Source organism: Bombina bombina, chromosome 7 (assembly GCF_027579735.1).
Source record: "Bombina bombina isolate aBomBom1 chromosome 7, aBomBom1.pri, whole genome shotgun sequence".
NCBI lineage: Eukaryota > Metazoa > Chordata > Amphibia > Anura > Bombinatoridae > Bombina > Bombina bombina.
The window spans coordinates 120,214,775-120,238,349 of NC_069505.1; the positions used below are offsets into that span (position 1 = coordinate 120,214,775).

The window sequence follows — 23,575 nt, forward strand, 5'->3', positions numbered from 1 at the left end:
TGGTACACAGAGCACACACATAAGTACCATGACATGATGATATTTGAAACCAGCAGAGCCCTTTTTTTTTTTTTTTTTAGAAGGAAACCAAAGTTCTGAATAGTGAATACAGTAATCAAAGTAGGATAAGTAACATATTTATAAACACTTGATATTATCAGGCACAGCCCTAAGCACACACAGTGAATATCTATAAGCCTTATATACAGTGTTCATACATCAGCCTCTTGTGCGTAGACATTCTATTCGCCTGAGGCAAATATGGGTGCACACTATATATGCATAAGCCCCAAGCTTGCACACAGTTGGTACAAATTAGCACCTACCAGACAGTGCATACAAAAAAGCACAGTAACTTTCTATAACCACCTTGCACGTAAGGTTGTAGCTAAGTCCGGTGGTCCTGGTGATAGGTGACAGGCAGACTCCATTTGGGGCTCTGGACATATAATCTGATGGGTCAGTGTGAGACCCGAACCAGGAACTATGCTGAGATACGATGAGAGATGATCAGGTGCAGCCACGTCCATCGCACGGATAACTACACCCAAAAACAAAACACATGTCCACCTCGTATTGTTGTCTGGCTATAACCACGCTCTCCCTTTCACTGCAGATCACGCCCTACGGTACAAGTGACGACGTTCATTTGTTGGAGCTTTCCCGCCTACAAGCTATCTCAGCTACACACACATACAGTGTAGTTAAAAAAGAAAAAAACTATTTTGGTTTTGTTTCGGTTTTCGGCCAGGGGCATCCTGAATTTTCGGTATCGATCCAGAATTTTCATTTCAGTGCATTATATATATATATATATATATATATATATATATATATAATTTTAAGTTGTATTTGAGTGCACATTAGCTAGCACTAAAAGTTTATTAACTAAACTTGCATGATTCTGACAGAGCATGTAATTTTAAGACACTTTTAAATTCACTTCTTTTTTCAGAAGTGCTTTGTTCTCTTTGTATCCCTTGCTGAAAAGAATATGCACATATCCTAAACTAGTGGGAGTTGGCTGCTTATTGGTGCCTGCACACATTTGTCTCTTGTGATTGGCTAACTAGATGTGTTTTGCTAGCTGCCAGTAGTGCAATACTGTCCCTTCAGCAAAGGATAACAAGAGAATAAAGCACATTTGATAGCAGAAGTAAATTTAAAAATTGTTTAAAATTGTATGTTCTATCCAAATAAAAAAATGTGGGGGTTTCCTGTCCCTTTAAATAAGAGTGGATTGCTGGCGTGTGCAAAACTTATCAGACGGAATTAATATAAGTATAATGAGCGAACTATTACCACTTTGCTCAATCCATTGAAGGTATAGGGCGCACTATACGTGTATCAAGCTTGTAGAAACAGCTGAGAGGCTGAGTACAACATAACATGGTGCCTAGTCACAATTGCACTTTGTCAGTAGCTATAGAAAAAAAACTCCAACACCAAATGAAAGAAATTCATCTGGCTACAAAAAGTAAACTGCGCCATTCAGCAGCTGAGAAAGATTCAGACACCTGCTGCATTCAAACTGCATGACAAGTAGAGGCAGGAAGAAATCAGAGCTGATCATCTGCTGGCTCATGAAAGAGAAACAGTTGGATCTGTAACCGGGAAGGATTTTATCTGTACAGAGCCCTCATACGTCCACAAGCAGAGACTGATTAATACGCAGTCACAGGTGCAAGTAAAACAAGTGTATGGTGGGATATTACATTTTCTAATGTAACTCCCGATGCTCAAGTGTAGCAGAATCCAGTAGTTCAAAATATTAAATGAACCATAAATACCGTATATATGCATAATCGTTTTATTATGCAATAGCACTTCATTTCAAATGGGCAGTACAAATCTAAAAACCTCGTTCCATTTCCCTGCCTTATGTGTCATATGACAAACATCAGCAAATCGCAAACTCATATGAATACACTGAACGCTTGCACATGCTCAGTAGGAGATAGTGCCTCGGAATGCGTGCATATAAAAAAAAAGCTGTGCACAATTTGATACACAATGTTTTGATTGTTTTTTTAATTTCAAGTTCTATATCAATCATGAAAGTTTGATTTTAATGTTAGTGTCCCTTTAAAAGGACCAATACAGTAGAACTGCATAATCAACAACTGCATAATAAAAATACAATGCAATAGCATAGTGTACATAGAAAAGAAAAAAGAAAAAAGACTCACACAGTAAGTTGGAAAGTCTCTTAAAACTGCTTACTCTATCTGAATCATGAAAGTTTAATTTTGACTTGTGTCCCTTAAGATGAACATTAAAAGGACCAGTAAATACAGCAGATTTGCACAAACACATACCTGATATAAAGACAATGCAATAGCACTTAGTCTGAACTTCAAATGAGTAGCAGATTTGTTTCTGACAGAATTTATGTCTATTTCCACTCCCCTTGTACCATGTGACAGCCATCAGCCAATCACAAATGCATATACGTATATTCTGTGAATTCTTGCACATGCTTAGTAGGAGCTGGTGACTCAAAAAGTGTAAATATAAAAACACTGTGCACGTTTTATAATGGAAGTAAATTGGACATTGGTTTAATTTTGACTTGAGTGTTCCTTTAAAGTCAACTTTGTTCTTAGGTGGGTATGTAAATATATTTTATATAGAGTTAAACATATACACATACACATTTTTCTTTTAATTTGCCCATTTAATACTACATTCTAAAAAAAAAACATTAACATTCGTCTTCTGAAGGAACATAAACTATGGTAATCAACCACAATACTATGGATTCTAAAATGCCATATTATGCATCGGATTAATGGAAGAATACATAGATCTATACTTCCACATCTGCTCCAAAGCCTTTTGCTTTGAGGGGGAAATAACCTGTATACTAGATGTATTTATAAGCACTTGTTATACCTTTTCTTCATTTGCAGCTAATAAGGTTTCCAATCCCAGTTTCAGCCTCTGAACTTCTTGATCTAAAGAACAGAAATGAGGAATGTGGGTTAAGATCTGATGATCAATAGAAGTAATTACATGATCATGAGTTAGAGGGGTGATCTAATTAGAATGGACAGTGTACAAATAAAGCATGCGTGCATTACAAATTAATAGCTTTTTTGTAATAAAAAATAATCTCCAAATCCACACCTCAATCAAAAAGATGTTTTTTTTCAGCAGCAATCCAGAATTATCAGTTATGCTCAAACCTCTCTGAAATATATTTAAGAGGACATAAAACCCTAATTAGAAATTATTTTACCCAGCATGAATGTTTTTTTTTTTTAAACTATATGGGGTCTATTCCAACCAATTAGAAAAAAAATGTGCAAAGCATCTTGCGAGGTTTTCAAATTCAAGATTGTTCAAGTTGGTGTTGATCTCATATAATGATTTTACGTAATTAATGATTTCTGAACATCAGCAGATAGTGTGGTTTTTTTACAAAATGTGTCTGTAGTTAAATACTCCTCAAGAATGAAATTGCTTTTTGCAATGTTAATCTTGTGATCTCATATTAAATAAAACAAACAAATAAAATAGTTATATCATATCATTGGATGAAGTGCATGTATGTTGACTAATTCCTTTTAAGGTTGTGTAGTGATTGCAATAGGTGAAATGTGTGCTGTTGTGCTCTAGAGCCGGAGAGATACGCGTGTAGGAGTTTGAAAAGACAATATCAATAGAATGGGCCTGTATATTTGTTTATTGATTTAGCTCATTTTTATAAGGGTAAAAGTGATTATCACTTTTTAAACTTTAAAAGGACACTGAACCCAAATTTTTTCTTTCGTGATTCAGATAGAGCATGCAACTTTAAGAAACTTTCTAATGTACTCCTATTAGCAAATTTTCTTCATTCTCTTGCTATCTTTATTCGAAAAAGAATGCATCTAAGCTTTTTTTTGTTTCAACACTCTGGTCAGCACTTTTTAATTGGTGGATGAATTTATCCACCAATCAGCAAGAACAACCCAGGTTGTTCACAAAAAAATGGGCCGGCATCTAAACTTACATTCTTGCATTTCAAATAAAGATACCAAGAGAATGAAGAAAATTTGCTAACAGGAGTAAATTAGAAAGTTGCTTAAAATCGCATGCTCTATCTGAATCACGGAAGAAAAAATTTGGGTTCAGTGTCCCTTTAACTAAGCAGGTAGTGTTTGTATCGGTTTGGTAAAGTTGCTTTCATCCAATATGGCTTTTGTAGTATCTGCTAAAGTGTTGTCTGTGGGGTTTATCAAGTTATTTTAGCTATGGGATTAGAGAAGTGAAAATGGTCCTGAAAATGTGTCAATTATTGAGAATTAGGATTGTGATAATTAGAAATGGGACTGGCACGTCTGCTCCAGAGCAGTAATGTACTCTGTGACCTAGCTGAACACGTATGGTGAGCCAATGACAACAGTTATGTGTGTGTACACAGTAAGTAGCTAGTTCCCAGTAGTGCATTGCTGATCATGAGCCTACCCAGGTATGCTTTTCAACAAAAGGGTACTAAGAGAATTAATTAGGGATACTAAACACAATTTTTAGATTTAGATAGAGCATGCAATTTTAAGCAACTTTCCAATTTACTGCTATTAGCAATTTTTCTTCATTCTCTTGCAATCTTTATAAGAAAAAGCAGGAATATAAGCTGGGCATCCGGCCCAGTTTTGGTTTAGCAACATGGATAGCGCTTGCTTATTGGTGGCTACATTTAGACACCAATTAGCAAGCAGAACCCAGGTGCTGAACCAAAAATGGGATGACTCCTAAGCTTACATTTATGCTTTTCAAATAAAGATACCAAGAGAACAAAGGAAAATTGATAATAGGAGTAAATTAGAAAGTTGTTTAAAATGACATGCTCTATCTGAATCATAAGAGAAAATAATTGTGTTTAGTGTCCCTTTAAGTCAATTAAAAATTCTCCTAAAATTGCATGATTATTTCAACCATTAAAGTTTAATTTCAACATTCATGTCCCTTTAAGAGAATATTCTGCAATAAAACTACATTAACCAGTCATCAATCTTTGGATTGAGAGTGGTGACATGGACGTTTTTTTTTTTTTTAACCTTTCCTTGATAGTTGAGAATTATCTATATATGAATGTTCAGAATAGACCCCAAATGACAAGTCACACTTTTACATAATGTGACATAACGTCCCTTTACATAGTGAATAACACCATCAGTACCCTAGTCAAAGAGGATGATCTTTCTGGAGTCATTCTGAAGTAATTGATGACCCCAGACTAGTCATCAGAAGCTATCCTGAAGTGTGCCCACAGGCCTAAATATTTAAATGAGATGACTCTAGAGTCATTCACTGGCTGTTCATGCTTGTTATTCATCATCCAGAATTGTTTACCTTAGCTGTTGATTTTATAAGCCCGATAATGTCTGATGATAATCAAATTACTTCTAAAGCAGTTCGATGATCATCAAATGACTCCAGGATGGTTTCTAAAGTAATGCTGTTTGTCTTGGGTATTCCTGGGTAAATGGTGGCCCAAGCACTGGGTTTCTCCTATTGTCATATTCAGTTTATGAGTTATGTGTGAGCGGTTTATCTTTTACTGTGGCTTTATCAAATGGATTCCCACATAATATGATTCTAGTTTTACAAATGTTTCTAAAAACATTGTTAGCAAACACAGTTAATCATAAAGGGACATTAAAAGTAGTGTTATATTATTGTTATCGGTTATTTGTAGAGCGCCAACAGATTCCGCAGTGCTATATATATATATATATATATATATATATATATATATATATATATATATATATATATATATATATATATATATATATATATATATATATTTATTTATTTATTATAATATATAATCAGCTATTAATTATAAACAGCTGAAAAGGCATACAAAATAGCTTTAAAGGGACAGTATACACTCATTTTCATATAACTGCATGTAATAGACACTACTATAAAGAATAAGATGCACAGATACTGATAAAAATCCAGTATAAAATGGTTTAAAAACTTACTTAGAAGCTGTCAGTTTGGCTCTGTTGAAAAGGTAGTTGAAAAGCCCACTGCAAGTGGGAAATAAGACACTCCCCCCTCCCCCTTCTTTTGCATATGAAAAGACCCTTTACACAAACAGGAGCAAGCTGGAGAAGGTAGCTGACGGTATTCACATAAATATTTGGGGCTTGGTTAGGAGTCTGAAAATCAGAGCAATGTTATTTAAAAATAAGCAAAACTATACATTTATTTTAAAAAAAAAAACTTTATGGGCTATATAAATTGATCATCTACAAAACATTTATGCAAAGAAAAAATGAGTGTATAATGTCCCTTGATTGCATCCAATGTGTCCAATAGCTGGCTCAGAACGTACGCTGTATTTTACATATTTAGGTTATAGAATGATTTGACTTCAAGCGTCAATCAAGGGAGTATGGGACAAGCAAAATGCTTTCCGTAAGTCATCTAAAGAATGAATGAATATTTATTGCAAAATGGTTTAATTTTCATTAATTCAGTTAATTAAATGTTGGTTTTAATGCCCCTTTACCATAACATATCATCATTGTTTAATTGGGTACAAAGAGATTACAATCTGGAACACAAAGTTAGAGATTGTAATTGAATTAGCACTCTTGAAACAAATAAAGAGGAATGTGCATAAGCAAATCATAGGCACCAATTTATAGCAAATACACAGATGTTCATGCATGAAGATTTCAGATAATTAAACCGCAAGCACAGAAGGTAACATCACTAGCAAACAGAAGCCTATAAATGACTTTGTATCAAGTTTACTGGTCTGTTATAGGGATTCTCTCTTAACATCACCTAAAAACCTGAGAACTAGAAGCCCCCATTGTGTCTGATATATTGGGGGGGGGGGCATAGGTGGTGCAACAGGACATGTGTCGTTATCTGAAGTCTAGTACACTTAGAGGTCATTCTGCAGCACTGGTTTGTTTTTAAGTCTTTTGAGTGGGCATTAATCATCTTCTAATATCCTGGATATACCATAAGTAAATTTAGAGAGCAACGACTGGAGCTATGGACGTATACAGAATAAGTTACTGTATATTACATTTTCATTGTTATTTAGAGAGAAAGGTTTTCACTTTGAGGTTGCAACTTTTTTTTGTAATAATCTAACTTCATATTTAAAAACAAAAAACAAACAAACACATGCTCTAAAATGTAAAGCATGTAATTTGTGTGTTACTGATCCGAACTTACTGTGCGTTTAATCTTTACAAAGGGATTAAACACATTGGCAAAGTCCTGCTTGGGAGCTGCAATTATAGTAGCTCTCATGCAGGACACAATCGCTGAGACAATCGGAAGCAGCAGTCACATGCAGCCGCCGATCATTGGCTGTGTCATGCTCAAGAGCTGCAATCCTTGAGGCACCCAAGCGGGAGTTAAAGGGACACTAACCCCAAATTTTTTCTTTCATGATTCAGATAGAGCATGCAATTTTAAGCAACTTTCTAATTTACTCCTATTATCAATTTTTCTTTGTTCTCTTGCTATCTTGATTTGAAAAAGCAGTAATGAAAGGTTAGGAGCCGGCCCATTTTTAGTTCAGCACCTTGGTAGCACTTGCTGATTGGTTTGCTACATTTAGCCACAAATCAGCAAGTGCTACCCAGATGCTGAACAAAAAATGGTCCGGCTCTAAAGCTTACAGTACTACTTTTTCAAATCAAGATAGCATGAGAACAAAGAAAAATTGATAATAGGAGTGAATTAGAAAGGTGCCTAAAATCTCATGCTCTAGCTGAATCATGAAAGAAAAAAATTGGGTTTAGTGTCCCTTTAATTGCAGCATTTTTGTTTTAGAACATCCCTTTAATACTTTAGAATTTTAAACCCAGCTTATTATTATACATGCCTTTAACATTTTTCTCTCATGACCCAGTATAGCTATTTGTTTTAATGGAACCTCAGAAAGCATAAAAGTCTGCCATAATTGGGAAATTACTTTTGATGTACCCATAGTTCACTATGGGGATTTTGTCCTGACAGTGATCTCTAGGCGGACATATTATTTGCTTACGGGATTTAACTATGGATATAACGCAACTGCAAAACATCCGAGAACCTAAATGTGGTCAAGATACTTGAGGGCAAAATTGTCGCACCAAGATATAATGGGCAGTCACTTCAGTATACCCGAGATCTCACCTTCCTCATCTTTGGGCAAAATTGGGGGTGCCATAGTTGAACCAGATGGCAGTAATTGGGGGTGTCATTAATGAGCGAGGCATGGTCACAGTTCTGTGTACACAATTAGCTCCCCTTGGGATAAAAAAGTGTGAGATTTGTATTGGCTAGTCAAAATTTAAATCAAAATTAATATTGCTCTTCATAGAAAGATTCTAATTTTATTTATTTTTTGATCAGGGGGAATTTATTTGGAATTGCTATTATGAGCGGTCCGTTTGCTGCAAACAATGACAGATTGCTTTTTAATTAGCAATAGCGACACTCAAATCACATAATTATAATGCAACAATGCAACACAGGCGACAACGGGATAATGAGAATTATGGCTTACGTTTTTCTTTCATCTTTCTCCTAAATACTTCTTCTAAATAACAGAAAAAAGTAAAGACAGTAAGAATCATAAATGGCATTCCATCTAAACAAAAGGTAATACTTAGTCCTAAACAAATAACATATACCCGTGCGTATATATATATATATATATATATATATATATATATATATATATATATATATATATATATACACACACACACAGTATCTCACAAAAGTGAGTACACCCCTTACATTTTAGTAAATATTTTTATTATATATTTTCATGTGACAACACTGAAGAAATTACACTTTGCTAAAATGTAAAGTAGTGAGTGTATAACCTGTATAACAGTGTAAATTTGCTGTCCCCTCAAAATAACAACACACAGCCATTAATGTCTAAACCATTGGCAACAAAAGTGAGTACACCCCTAAGTGGAAATGTCCAAATTGGGCCCAATTAGCCATTTTTTCCTCCCTGGTATCATGTGACTCATTAGTGTTACAAGGTCTCAGGTGTGAATGGGGAGCAGGTGTGTTAAATTTGGTGTTATCGCACTCACACTCTCTAATACTGGTCACTGAAGTTCAACATGGCACCTTATGGCTAAGAACTTTCTGAGGATCTGAAAAAAAGGATTGTTGCTCTACATAAACATGGCCTAGGCTATAAGAAGATTGCCAAGACCCTGAAACTGAGCTACAGTACGGTGGGCAAGGCCATACAGTGGTTTCACAGAATAGGTTTCACACAGAACAGGCCTCGCCATGGTCGACCAAGGAAGATTAGTGCACATGCTCAGCGTCACATCCAGAGGTTGTCTTTGAGAAAGACATACGAGTGCTGCCAGCATTGTTGCAGAGGTTGAAGTGGTGGTGGGGGGGGGGTGTAAGCCTGTCAGTGCTCAGACCATACGCTGCATACTGCATCAAATTGGTCTGCATGGCTGTCGTCCCAGAAGGAAGCCTCTTCTAAAGATGATGCACAAGAAAGACCGCAAACAGTTTGCTGAAGACAAGCAAACTAAGGACATGGATTACTGGAACCATGTACTGTGGTCCAATGAGACCAAGATAAACTTATTTGGTTCAGAGTATGTCAAGCGTGTGGGGCGGCAACCAGTTGAGGAGTACAAAGACAAGTGTGTCTTGCCTACAGTCAAGCATGGTGGTGGGAGTGTCGTGGTCTGGGCCTGCATGAGTGCTGCTGGCACTGGGGAGCTACAGTTCATTGAGGGAACCATGAATGCCAACATGTACTGTGACATACTGAAGTGGAGACTGGGCCGCAGGACAGTATTCAAACATGATAACGAACCCAAACACACCTCCAAGATGACCACTGCCTTGCTAAAGAAGCTGAAGGTAAAGGTGATGGACTGGCCAAGCATGTCTGCAGACCTAAACCCTATTGGGCATCTGTGGGGCATCCTCAAATTGAATGTGGGTGAGCGCAAAAGGTCTCTAACATCCACCTGCTCCGTGATGTTGTCATGGAAAAGAGGAAGAGGACTCCAGTGGAAACCTGTGAAGCTCTGGTGATCTCCATGCCCAAGAGGGTTATGGCAGTGCTGGAAAATAATGGTGGCCACACAAAATATTGACACTTTGGGCCCAATTTTGACATTTCCACTTAGGGGTGTACTCACTTTTGTTGCCAACGGTTTAGACATTAATGGCTGTGTGTTGAGTTATTTTGAGGGGACAGCAAATTTACACTGTTATACAGGCTGTACACTTACTACTTTACATTGTAGCAAAGTGTAATTTCTTCAGTGTTGTCACATGAAAAGATATAATAAAATATTTACAAAAATGTGAGAGGAGTGTACTTTTGTGAGTGTGTGTGTATATATATATATATATATATATATATATATATATATATATATATATAATATATTTTTTATTATTAATAACAAAAAAATGAAAGACACAGATTGCCCTATATTTGTATTATGCATTTAAAAGAACATGGGTGTTCATTTTACAAAATATATACAAATTTTATGTTATAAAGAATATTTTGTGAACCACAGAGCAGGAGCGAGCTGCATTGAATGTTATGGCGCGGTCGGGCCGGGCTGTGACTAAATAGCTGGCCTGATGCGCTCTGAGGGAAAACCAGACCGGCTCAGTAGAGTACAGAGGGCGGGTCTGGAAAACCCTCATTTGTAATAAAAAAATCACAGATATATTATGTAATAAAAAACGAGCACTAATATAATGTTATATAATTCTGCACTATGTGCAGAATTATATAACATTATTTTTTAGGTTTACTGGCACTTTAAAGGGACATTATAACCATCATTGAAATCTGCATGGATGCATTTCAGTTTTGTATTTTTGTAATATATATGTACTGTATATAAGTAATCTTTCTGAACAAACATTTTAAACACAGTACTTGCTCAGAGAGCCTAAAGTAACTGAACCTTCTGTTAGTGACTTAATTTGTTAATTGCTGACATGATACAAGCCCCACTGGCTGAGCAGCTGCAGTATTTATAATGCTGGTGCACTGATAATATCTAGCTATGCTTCACATGCACAGAAAAATGTTAGCACTAAAACTTTTACTAGAAGCATTTTTGCCAATATATGCAATTACCTTGTATCTAAGCCTCTGTAGACTGCCCCCTTATTTCAGTTCTTTTGAGAAACTTGCATTTTAAGGGACAGTCTACACCAGAATTTTTATTGTTTAAAAAGATAGATGATCCCTTTATTACCCATTCCCCAGTTTTGGATAACCAACACGTTTATATTAATATACTTTTGCCTCTGTGATTACCTTGTATATAAGCCTCTGCAGACTGCCCCTTATCTCAGTGCTCTTGTCAGACATGCAGTTTAAACAACAAGTGCAGACTCCTAAATAGCTACACAGGAGTGAGCACAATGTTATCCATATGACACACATGAACTATTACTGTCTTACTGTGAAAAACTTTCAAAATGCTCTGAGCTAGGAGGCGGTTTTCAACGGTTTAGAAATCAGTTTAAGCCTACCTAGGTTTAGATTTTCAAAAATACCACCAAGGAAACAAAGCAAATTTGATGATAAAAGTCATTTGGAAAGTTGTTTACAATTGCATGCCCTATCTGAATCATTAAAGTTTAATTTTGACTAGACTGTCCCTTTAAGCCAATCAGTGTTCATTCCTCCGTAAATTCACGTGCATGAGCCCAATGTTATCTAGATGAAACACATCAACTAACACCCTCTAGTGGTGAAAAACTGTCAAAATGCATTTAGATTAGAGGCGGCCTTCAAGGTCTAAGAAATTAGCATATGAACCTCCTAGGTTTAGCTTTTAACTAAGAATACCAAGAGAACAAAGCAAAATTGGTGATAAAAGTAAATTGGAAAATTGTTTAAAATGACATGCCCTATTTGAATTATGAACTTTTTTTTGGACATGACTGTCCCTTTAAAGAACAAAATTTGGGTTTAGTATCCCTTTAAAATATAACAGGTTAGCACATAAAGCAGTGTTAGGTCAATTGGAGTGCCTAGCTAAGGATATAATTTTTATAAAAAAGGGGAAGTTCTAGCACATTACTGCATCAGCGACAGAACTTAGAGATGCCAGCTGCACTGAATTTCCAAGGTAGTGACTTTATGTTTAAAGGGATATCAAACAGCGCTCCTTTAATTCAATTTAACATATGTTTTTTTTTACTTAACATAAAAAGAACAAAACAGCAAATAACTTAGAAATTATCAGTGTAGCCACCCACAGCTAGATAAGAGAGCTACCATACAGAACTTGGGTTTCATGGTCACATGATTTTTGCAGCAAAGTCCTATACTGAACATGGGCAATAAACTAGTTGCAGCTAGCAGATAGGTGTCTCCTAGCAACACTTCAAAGGAAAAACGACTAAATTTGCCTTTTTGCAGAGGTCCTAGCCTCCTTATAGGGTTGTGACAGGAAATAATGGGCACTGCACAAATAAAAGTTAAGTGATGAATACATATTGCATCACTTCAAAGGAAAAACGACTAAATTTGCCTTTTTGCAGAGGTCCTAGCCTCCTTATAGGGTTGTGACAGGAAGTAATGGGCACTGCACAAATAAAAGTTAAGTGATGAATACATATTGCAATGATTTATATTAAATGACCAGTAAATACTGTAAATTTGCATAAACAACAAATGCATGATATCAAGACAATGAAATAACAGTCTAAACTCCAAATAAGTAGTAAATTTGTTTGACAAATGTAAAAGTTATGTCTGTTTCCACTCCTCTTGTATCATGTGACAGCCATCAGCCAATCACAAATGCATATACGTTTATTCTGTGAATTCTTGCACATGCTCAGTAGGAGCTGTTGAGTTAAAAAGTGTAAGTATAAAAAAAATGTGCATTTTGTTAATGAAAGTAAATTGGAAAGTTGTTTAAAATTGCTGCTCTATCTGAATAATTAAAGAAAAAAACATTAATTTTGACGAGTGTCAATGCTTTTTTTTTTCATTGCAACAATGAATATACAATATTTTATATCCATTAAAACAAATCTTGATTTCTATACAGAGCAAGGACATTGTTAATGCACAGGGAATGGGGTTTTTAAAATAACCAAAAGGAATAAATTGTACTGAAAGGATATTTTTACTTTTGTGATATCCCATTTTATGGTCTAGAACTATCTCTGTGCCTACAGTGCCAACGTGGGAGCAATAATAGCCACAAGCTTGCTGCTTACAGCATTTTAACAGAAAACATCAAGCAAACAATTCTGGTGCTATACATTAAAGAGATATAAAACAGACTGCTTCAGTGTTGTAACAAACCAAAGTGCTAAGCAATGGCTTATAGTTAAAGGGACAGCCTACTCCAAAATGGTTATTTGTTAAAAAGTTTGATGATAATTATCATCATCATCATCATCATCAGGTATTTGTAGAGCACCAACAGGTTCTGCAGCGCTATGAACATGGGTGGTATATAAAAAACGATTTACATGCTATTTGGTTTTAGGGGATAGCAGTGGAGATAGGAAGGTTAGTGTAGGTTGTAAGCGTCCCTGAATAGTAGAGTCCTCAGGAACGGGAATGTGAGGTGGTAACAAGAGAGGAGGAGAGTAGGAGATCATGAGCGGAGCGAAGGGGACGGGAGGAAGAGTATCTGGAGACAAGGTCTGAGATATAGGGGGGAGCAATGCAATTGAGCGCTTGATGTGTCAGAGTGAGAATTTTGTGTTTAATCCTGGAGGCAAGAGGAAGCCAGTGAAGGGATTGGCAGAGAGGTGCGGCGGATGAAGAGCGGCGTGCAAGGAAGATGAGCCTGGCAGAGGCATTCATTATGGATTGTAAAGGAGCTAGGCGGGAGCTAGGGAGACCAGAGAGAATAGAGTTGCAGTAGTCAAGGTGGGAAAGGATGAGAGAGTGGATTAAAATCTTTGTTGTGTCTTGTGTAAGGAAATGTCTAATTTTAGCGATGTTTTTAAGGTGGAAGCGGCAGGCTTTAGCCAAGGACTGAATGTGAGGAGTGAAAGAAAGATCTGAGTCAAGTGTGACCCCAAGACATCGGGCATGTAAGGTTGGGTTAATGATGGAGTTGTCAACATTTATAGAGATATGGGGGGTGGAGATTTTTGAAGAAGGGGGGAAAATAAGGAGCTCAGTTTTGGAGAGATTTAGCTTGAGGTAGTGAGAGGATATCCAATATGAGATATGAGAGAGACAATTAGTGACACGGGTTCGCAAGGAAGGAGATAATTCTGGTGCAGAGAGATAAATTTGGGTATCGTCGGCATACAAGTGATAATTAAACCAGTGGGACTTTATTAAGGATCCTAGTGAGGATGTGTAGATTGAGAAGAGAAGGGGACGGAGGACAGAGCCTTGCGGTACCCCAACAGAAAGAGGTAACGGGGCAGAGGATACCCCAGAGAAGGCTACACTAAAAAGGTACGGTTAGACAGATAGGAAGAGAACCAAGAGAGCTGTGTTACAGATGCTGAAGGATTGGAGGGTATAGAGCAAAAGAGGGTGGTCGACAGTATCAAAGGCTGCAGACAGATCAAGGAGGATAAGTAGAGAAAAGTGGCCTTTGATTTTGCTGTAAGTAGGTCTTTGGTAACCTTAACAATTGCCGTCTCTGTTGAGTGAAGGGGGCAAAATACAGATTGCAGTGGGTCAAGGAGGGAGTTTAATGTAAGGAAATGGGATAGACGTGCATATAATAGCTTTTCAAGAAGCTTTGCGGCAAGAGGTAGTAGGGAAATAGGGCGGAAATTGGATGGGGAGGTTGGATCGAGAGAAGGTTTTTTGAGGATAGGTGTGACTAATGCATGTTTAAGAGATGTGGGAACTATATCAGTGCTGAGGGAGAGGTTGAAGATGTATGTGAGTATAGGGGTAAGGGTAGAAGAGAGGGAGGGGAGTAGTTGTGAGGGGATGGGGTCAAGGAGACAGGTAGTGAGGTGAGAGGATAGTATAAGGGCAGAAACTTCATCCTCTGTAACAGGGGCAAATAAGCTAAATTTTGGCTTTGTGGGTTTTGGATGATTGTGAGGTTTTGAGGGGGTGGGAGACCGGTAGTATGTTGAGAGCTTATTTCAGTTCTGATGGAGTCGATTTTGTTGTTTAAGTAGCTGGCGAAATCTTGGGCTGAGAGAAAAGTTGTGGTGGGAGGTGGGAGTGGGCAGAGAAGAGTATTGAATGTGGAGAACCCATTCCCTAGTTTTGCATAACCAACACAGTTACATTAATACACTACAGCTACGGGGTAAAGTGTCAAACTATTACAACTTTCTAAATGAACATAAAACATTTATTATCAGATAAAATCAGGTTAAGATATTGCAAGTAATATACAAATTTATATAAAAAAAATCTATTGACCGGTCATACAATTCGAAATCACATCTAAAAAACACATACATGTTGATTTTGAATAAATCAGTACTGATCTGTGTGGTTAACCTATTTCTTATATACCCAGTATATTCTGTAGAGAAGATATAATCTCCTACTGTGTATCATAAATACTTCTTTAAGAAAAAATTGCTAACTTTCTAACTGTATTACCCTATGACAACCGTTAAATTCGGTTGTATTTGAAGTGCTTATTAATACAAAATGAATATAGTAATTCCCCACACTCCACACACGTAAAAACAAACACTTTACCCCATAGCTGTACAGCGCACGTATACAACCTTTATTTTTGTTATCCAGTTATATAGGCCATCTTGGGGTATTTTTGTAAAAATGTATAGTTTTGCTTTAGATAACATTGTGCTGATTTTCAGACTCCTAACCAAGCCCCAAAGTTTTAGATGTATACTGATGTCTACAGATTCCTGGTTGCTCCTGTTTGTATAATGGGTCTTTTCATATGCAGGAGAGGTGTGAGGGTCTGCTCTCAGTCTCTTTCAGTGGGCGTTCCAGACTAAGTTAGTCAACTGCTAAATTGGGAGCTTCTAAGTAAGTTTTTAAAAGATTTTATACTGGATTTTTATATCAGTATTTGTGCATAATATTCTTTATACTAGTGTATTACAAGCAGATAAATTAAAATTGGTGTATACTGTCCCTTGAAGCTCTCAGCATTTCAGCTCCCTTAACCTGCTATAGGTAGTGGCTGCACAGATTTTTTAAGAGCTCATTTTGCACATGGTTTGCTGTTTTTAACACAATCTGTTTCTTTTTAGGTTTACTTTGATTTATTTTTTTATTTTTTTTACTAAAAGGAGCCCTGTTTCATATCACTTTAAGATAGTGCCTGTATCAACCTACAGATGACTGGACCTTATACTAGTGCACATATTTGTAATTTCTCCTCTCATATAATGAAAAATAAACTGCAGCATAATTGGTGTTGCTGACAGGTTTATTAAAGATTTCAAGGTTTATAAATGTAACCAGAACATACAGCCACATGTTAAGAAGGGGCCATCAGAAGTGGTGGTGGAGATAAAATGACCCCAGACAACAATGTGACAATTTTGCCTGTGCAGTCAAATTCCATCAATCTATGCATCCTTGCTGGCTGTAAATGTGGGTAGACAGGTTCCCTGCCTGGGAAATATATCCAGCTGCACTATTATAAATGGGGACCCAATGTATGAATATAGGCAGCAAAAGTGTAATAGTATAAAAGCAACTGAAAAAATGTTGGTAGGTCAGGCTTAGGATCTCACTTTTAGTAGCTTAATAATAGCCAATTATGAAAGTTCTAGAAGGCCATACTAAATAATGCTTGGTGTGAAGACAGCAGGGTGGCCTTTAAATAGGTTAGTATTGTGTCATAAATGTTCAAAAAAGTAATACACTGTATAGGGTATCAGTGTATCGGGATATGGCAAAGAAACAAAAAATGTATGCTTACCTGATAAATTTCTTTCTTTCTTGACACGGTGAGTCCACGGGATAATCAATTACTGTTGGGAATATAACTCCTGACCAGCAGGAGGCGGCAAAGAGCACCACAGCAAATCTGTTAAGTATCATTTCCCTTCCCACAAACCCTAGTCATTCAACCGAAAGAAAAGGAGAGAAAGGAAGTAACACAAGGTGCAGAGGTGCCTGAGGTTGTTATAAACAAAACTGTCTGATAAAACAGTTAGGGCTGTGGACTCACTGTGTCAAGAAATAAAATTTATCAGGTAAGCATACATTTTGTTTTCTTTCTTATGACACGGCGAGTCCACTGGATCATCAATTACTGTTGGGAATCAATACCCAAGCTAGAGGACACAGATGATAAGGGAGGGACAAGACAGGTAACCTAAACAGAAAGGCGCCACTGCTTGAAGAACCTTTCTCCCAAAAGAAGCCTCAGCCGAGGCAAAAGTATCAAATTTATAGAATTTTTAAAAAGTGTGCAAAGAAGATCAAGTTGCAGCCTTACAGATCTGTTCTACAGAGGCCTCATTCTTGAAGGCCCACGAAGAAGACACTGCCCTGGTGGAATGAGCTGTAATTCTCTCAGGAGGCTGCTTGCCAGCAGTCTCTTATGCCAAGCGAATAATACTTCTCAACCAGAGAGAAAGAGAAGTGGCAGTAGCTTTCTGACCCTTACGTTTCCCAGAAAAGCAAACAAACAAACAAAGCAGAAGACTGACGAAAATCTTTTGTAGCCGGGAAAATAGAACTTAAGAGCACGTACAATGTCTAAGTTGTGTAATAAGCGTTTCTTAAGAGAAGAAGGATTAGGACAGAGAGAAGGAACAACGGTTTTCTAATTAATATTCCTGTCCGAAACAGCCTTAGGAAGAAAACCAAACTTGGTAGGGAGTACTGCCTTATCTGCTTGAAAAATGAGATAAGGAGAATCACACTGTAAAGCTGAGAGTTCAGAAACTCTCAGAGCAGAAGAAATAGCAGTAAGAAACATAACCTTCCAAGATAATAATTTAATATCTATGGAGTGCATGGGCTCAAACAGAGCCTGTTGTAGAACTTTAAGAACAAGGTTAAGACTCCAAGGTGAAGCAATTGATTTTAACACAGGCCTGATTCTGATCAGAGCCTGACAAAAGGATTGTACATCCGGCCTGTCCGCCGGACGCTTGTGAAGCAGAATGAAAAGAGCAGAGATCTAACCCTTGAGGGTACTGACAGATACCGCCTTCTCAAGGCCTTCCTGGAGAAAATATAAAATCTTTGGGATCCTGACCTTACTCCAAGAATATCTATTAGACTCACACCAATAAAGATATTTACGCCATATCTTATGGTAAATTTTTCTAATAACAGGCTTACTAGCCTGAACCATGGTCTCAATAACCGAATCGGAAAAACCACCATTGGCCAAAATCAAGCGTTCAATCTCCAGTCAGCTTCAGAGAAACGAGATTTGGATGAAGAAAGGGCCCCTGAAGCAGAAGGTCCTTCCTGAGAGGTAGTCTCCACAGAGGTAGGGACGACATCTCTACCAGATCCGCATACCAGATTCTGAGAGGCCATGCAGGAGCTATTAGAATCACTGATGCTCTCTCCTGCTTGATTCGAGTGATGACTCTCGGAAGGAGAGCAAATGGAGGAAACGGGTACGCCAACCTGAAGTTCCAAGGAACTGCCAGAGCATCTATCAGAAAGGCTTAAGGATCATTTGACCTCGAACCGTACTTTGGGAGCTTGGTGTTCTGATGAGACGCCATCAGATCCAATTCTGGTAACCCCCATTTGGCTGTTACCCTGGAGAACACTTCCAGATGAAGTTCCCACTCCCCGGGATGGAAAGTCTGTCTGCTCAGGAAGTCCGCTTCCCAATTGTCCACTCCTGGAATGTGAATGGCAGATAAGACGACAATTGCGAGCCTCCGCCCACTGGATGATCCGAGCCACCTCCTTCATGGCTAAGGAGCTCTGAGTTCCCCCTTGGTGGTTAATGTAGTCCACTGAGGTTATGTTGTCCATCTGGAATCTGATAAACCATCCCAGAGCCAGCTGAGGCCAAGCCATCAAGGCATTGAAGATCGCTCTCAACTCCAGAATGTTTATGGGGAGAGCAGATTCCTCCTGGGACCAAGGATCCTGCACCTTCAACGAGTCTCAGACTGCACCCCAACCTAACAGACTGGCATCCATGGTCACAATTACCCAAGAGGGTCTCTGAAAACACGTCCCCTGGGACAGATGTTCTTGTGACATTAACCACGGTAAGGAGTCCTTTGTTGATTGATCCAGAACTATCCTCTGAGATAGATCTGTATAATCCCCGTTCCACTGAGCGAGCATGCATAGCTGCAGAGGTCTCAGATCGAACCGAGCAAACTGATCTATGTCCATGGAAGCCACCATCAACCCGATTACCTCCATGCATTGGGCTACTGATGGCCGATCCGCCAACTGTAGAGACAGGCAAGTGGACAGAATCTTGTCTCTTCTGACCTCCGTCAGAAATATCTTCATTATTAGAGAATCTATAATGGTTCCCAGGAAGATCACCCTTGTAGCTGGAACTTTTCTCCAGATTGACCTTCCAACTGTGGGAACGGAGAAGCGCCAACAAGTTTTGTGTATGAGATTCTGCCAGTTGCAGAGATGGCGCCTGAACCAGAATGTCAACCAGATAAGGCGCCACTGCAATTCCCTGGGCCTAAATTACCACCAATAGAGGTCCCAGAACCTTTGAAAAGACTCTGGGTGCTGTGGCAAGGCCGAAAGGAAGAGCCACAAATTGATAGTGTTTGTCTAGATAGGCAAACCTCAGATATTTGTGATGGTACCTGTGAATGGGAACGTGAAGGTAAGCATCCTTCAGGTCTATGGTTGACATGAATTGACCCTCTTGAATCAGGGGTAGAATGGAGCGGATAGTCTCCATCTTAAAGGATGGAACTAAGGAATTTGTTTAATAACTTGCGATCTAGAATGGGCCTGAAAGTACCTTCTTTTTTGGGAAAACAGGTTTGAGTAAAACCCTAGACCCTGTTTCTGTTCTGGGACAGGCGCCATTACTCCTAAGAGGGAAAGGTCCTGAACGCATTTCAAGAACGCCTCTCTTTTTGTCTGGTCTACAGATAATCTTGAGAGGTGGAACCTGCCCACTGGAGGGAAAGTTTTGAACTCCAACTTGTACCCCTGGGAAAGTATGTTTACTGCCCACGGGTCCGGAACATATCTTTCCCAAGCTTGCGTGAACAAAGAGAGTCCGCCCCCCACCTGATCCGATCCTGAATCGGGGGGGGCAACGCCTTCATGCTGACTTGGATTCTGCGGCGGGTTTCTTGGATTGCTTCCCCTTGTTCTAGGACTGACTAGGCTTCCAAGAAGGCTTGGGTTGTTCTTGCTTGGAAGAGGCCTGGTAAGATTTACCTCTGAAGTTACGAAAGGAGCGAAAATTAGCCTGGCGTCCTTTCATCTTGTTCTTCTTGTCTTGAGGAAGAAAATAACCTTTTCCACCCGTGATATTGGAAATAATTTCCGTTAAGGCTGGACCGAACAAGGTCTTACCCTTGTAAGGAATTGCCAAAAGCTTAGATTTGGAAGAAACATCAGCAGACCAAGACTTAAGCCATAACGCTCTACGCACTAAGATTGCAAAACTGGAAATATTCGCCCCCAATTTAATGACCTGTAAGGAAGCATCTGTGATAAAGGAGTTAGCTAATTTAGGAGCCTTTATACTATCCTGAATTTCCTCCAAGGGAGTTTCCGCTTGAAGAGAATCAGAAAGTGTCTAGAACCAATAGGCTGCAGCACTGGTTACTGTGGCAATGCACACTGCCAGTTGCCATTGTAACCCTTGATAAATATACATTTTCTTTAAAAATTCCTCCAGTTTTTTATTCGTGGGGTCTTTGAACAAATAACTATCCTCGATAGGAATCTCTTTGCCAAAGTGGAAATTGCTCCTTTCACCTTTGGGACCGTCTGCCAATGGGAACATTTTTTTTTAAAGACAGGGGAGGGAGAGAAGGGAATCCCTGGTTTTTCCCATTCCTGGGTAATAATTTCCATGGCACAGTCTGGAACTGGAAACACCTCTCCAGGAGAGGGGACATCAAAATATCTATTTAACCATCGGAGTCAACCAAAGTAGCTAAAACCTCTTTAACACACAGAGGTGTTCAAGCTTAAATCTGAAGGAAACCACTTCAGCATCAGAAGAAGGGATTACACTATCTGAATCTGAGATTTCACCCTCAGAGGCTACTGAAGTATCTTTATCTTCCGACTTATGGGACAGAGCAACTTGTTTAGCCTGAACAAGATCAGAAACTTTACTATCTGGTTCTCTAGACTTCCTCTTACGCTTCCTGTGCAGTAAGGGAATAGCAGCTAGCGCCTCAGATACCGCTAAGGATTCCTGGGCAGCAATCTCTGCCTTAAAAAAAACCACCAAGAGCCTGCAAGGGACCGCAGGGCACTGCTTGAGATGGTAAAGGAGGAGACTGTGGCATTGCCTGAATCCTCCTGAGAGATTGGTGGCTCAGTAACAAAAAGTCTATCCTTATACATTAAGGTTCTTTCAATGCAAGAACCACAAAAAGGCAGAGGAGGTTCAACATGGGCACTACAACAGATCTTGCACTCTGTTTCAGGAGTAAACTGAACTTCCATCTTTACACAGAAAAAATTAAAAAAAACTTTTTTACTCTTACCTTAATTTAATAGATTCATGTACTGGTCTCTTTAATTTTTAAACAGCAAGGATCGGTTTTAAACCGCAATGCAAAACGAAACCTTTAAACAGGATTTTTAGGAAAAACAGAATTTATATAAAAAGTGAAAACGGCTGGCCCCTCTACACCACAGAGCTAAGCTGGGGTGCCTACCTGCCCTTCAAACTATTGAGGACTGAAATCTGGACCACGCACGCTATTTCCCTGTGTGTAAGCTGACAGGAAATGAGACTGGAGAAAAGAGCGCAAAGCTAGAGCGCTTTGCAGTCAGAGAAGAACTCCGCCCCTGTAACGTCACGTAATGGCCGCAAAAAAACAGCCGTAATGGAAAAAATTCCAGGTCCCTCTGTAATAAATGTGTCACCTCCAAAACATTCAATAATTTGACTGCCTATGAAACCTGAGCCACCAGAATAAAAAACTGAATACTTTCGTTTTTATTCCACATTCTTACCCACCGTAACACAGCAGAGCCCTGCCCCTGTCTTATGTATCCTGAACTCAGGATAACTTATCCCATAAATGGTGCAGTGGAACTTTTATGTGCCAAGAAAACTGAATAAAATTCAAAATTGGCACTTACCTGCACCCCTGTCCGACAGGAAGGACATCTCACCAGTATGAGAGGAAGCCACTCCTCACAGAGACCTATGGATGGAGAAGAACAGAGTAAGCCTACTCTGGTATTCTATGAAAGGGCAGCAACTGTCAGGAAATCACAGTAAGGCCCACCCCACTAGTTCTTGACTGCTTAAAAGCTACCATAGCCCTACTGAAGAGACGAACGTGGAATACAGCTAAACCCAGTAGATAGGGAAGATCAGAGCAAGCAAACCCTGGCTTCAAAACAAAAAAATATTGATAGAAGAATCTTTTACAGGACACCTATAACTTCACCTCCTCCTTGCACTGAAGGCAAAGAGAATGACTGGGGTTTGTGGGACGGGAAGTGATACTTAACAACTTTGCTGTGGTGCTCTTTGCCTCCTCCTGCTGGTCAGGAGTGATATTCTTAACAGTAATTGATGATTCCGTGGACTCACCGTGTCATAAGAAAGAAATCTAAATAAATAAAAATAATCAGGTGTTGATAAGAGGAGATCTATGTATTTGTCCTTTTGATCTGCTTCTGAGCGTAAATGTTCCAACACCTAAGTGCCAAGTCAAGGCTCAGTCAGACATAACACCTGATTTCTATTTGAGTCAATTAATAGTTTTGTTCTTAACTCAAGGCCATATTATCTTTACTGCCTGCAGGGAAACAACACAACGCTCCAGAGACGTCTTGCTACGCCACCATCTATATTATTAATAGCTACAGAAATGCTAAATTTCAGCATTATACAATCTTCGTTTCAAAAGTTATGCAACTTTGAAAACTGAAATTTGAAAAGAAACTTTGTTCAAACTTAAAGGGACATAATACTCATATACTAAATCACTTGAAACTGATGCAGTATAACTATAAAAAGCTGACAGGAAAATATCACCTGAGCATCTCTATGTAAAAAAGGAAAATATTTTACCTCACAATTTCCTCAGCTCAGCAGAGTAAGTTCTGTGTAAAAAGTTATACTCAGCTGCTGCTCAGCTGCAGGTAAAAAAATAAATAAAAAAATGAAGAAATGAACAGCAGCCCAATCCGCATCCAGCAGTGCTAAGGTCATGAACTCTTTTACTGTGATCTCATGAGATTTCACTTAAATCATGAGATTTCATTGTAAACTTCCTTACACTGAATAGGGAAATAAGATGTGTGCACAAATGCTCGCTCCTTCCGCTGTCCTGGGCCAGACATACTGATTTGTTGCTTAGAAGTCCTTTACAATGGGATGTGGCTACTGAAAAACTTTTGAGGTAAAATATATCTTTCTTTTTTACATAGAGATGTACAGGTGATATTTTCTAGTCAGCTTTTTACAGCTATGCTGCATCACTTTCAAGTGTTTAAATATTTGGGTATTATGGCCCTTTA

The 23,575-nt window shown here is 38.5% G+C and overlaps 1 protein-coding gene across 10 annotated transcripts in view; it reads right to left on the reverse strand.

Annotated features, from left to right (window-relative positions):
* PPFIBP2 (PPFIA binding protein 2) overlaps nucleotides 1–23,575 on the reverse strand; it is a 315,010-nt gene that overhangs the window by 85,097 nt on the left and 206,338 nt on the right. For 7 of the 10 annotated variants that reach the window (XM_053720270.1, XM_053720274.1, XM_053720272.1 and 4 more), the window contains 2 exons: nucleotides 8,522–8,554; nucleotides 2,896–2,957 (listed from right to left, as the gene is read on the reverse strand). In XM_053720270.1, the coding sequence (XP_053576245.1) occupies nucleotides 2,896–2,957; nucleotides 8,522–8,554 (95 nt within the window). The remainder of the gene's footprint in view (nucleotides 1–2,895; nucleotides 2,958–8,521; nucleotides 8,555–23,575) is intronic. The other 3 variants (XM_053720273.1, XM_053720276.1, XM_053720280.1) reach the window with 1 other exon arrangement.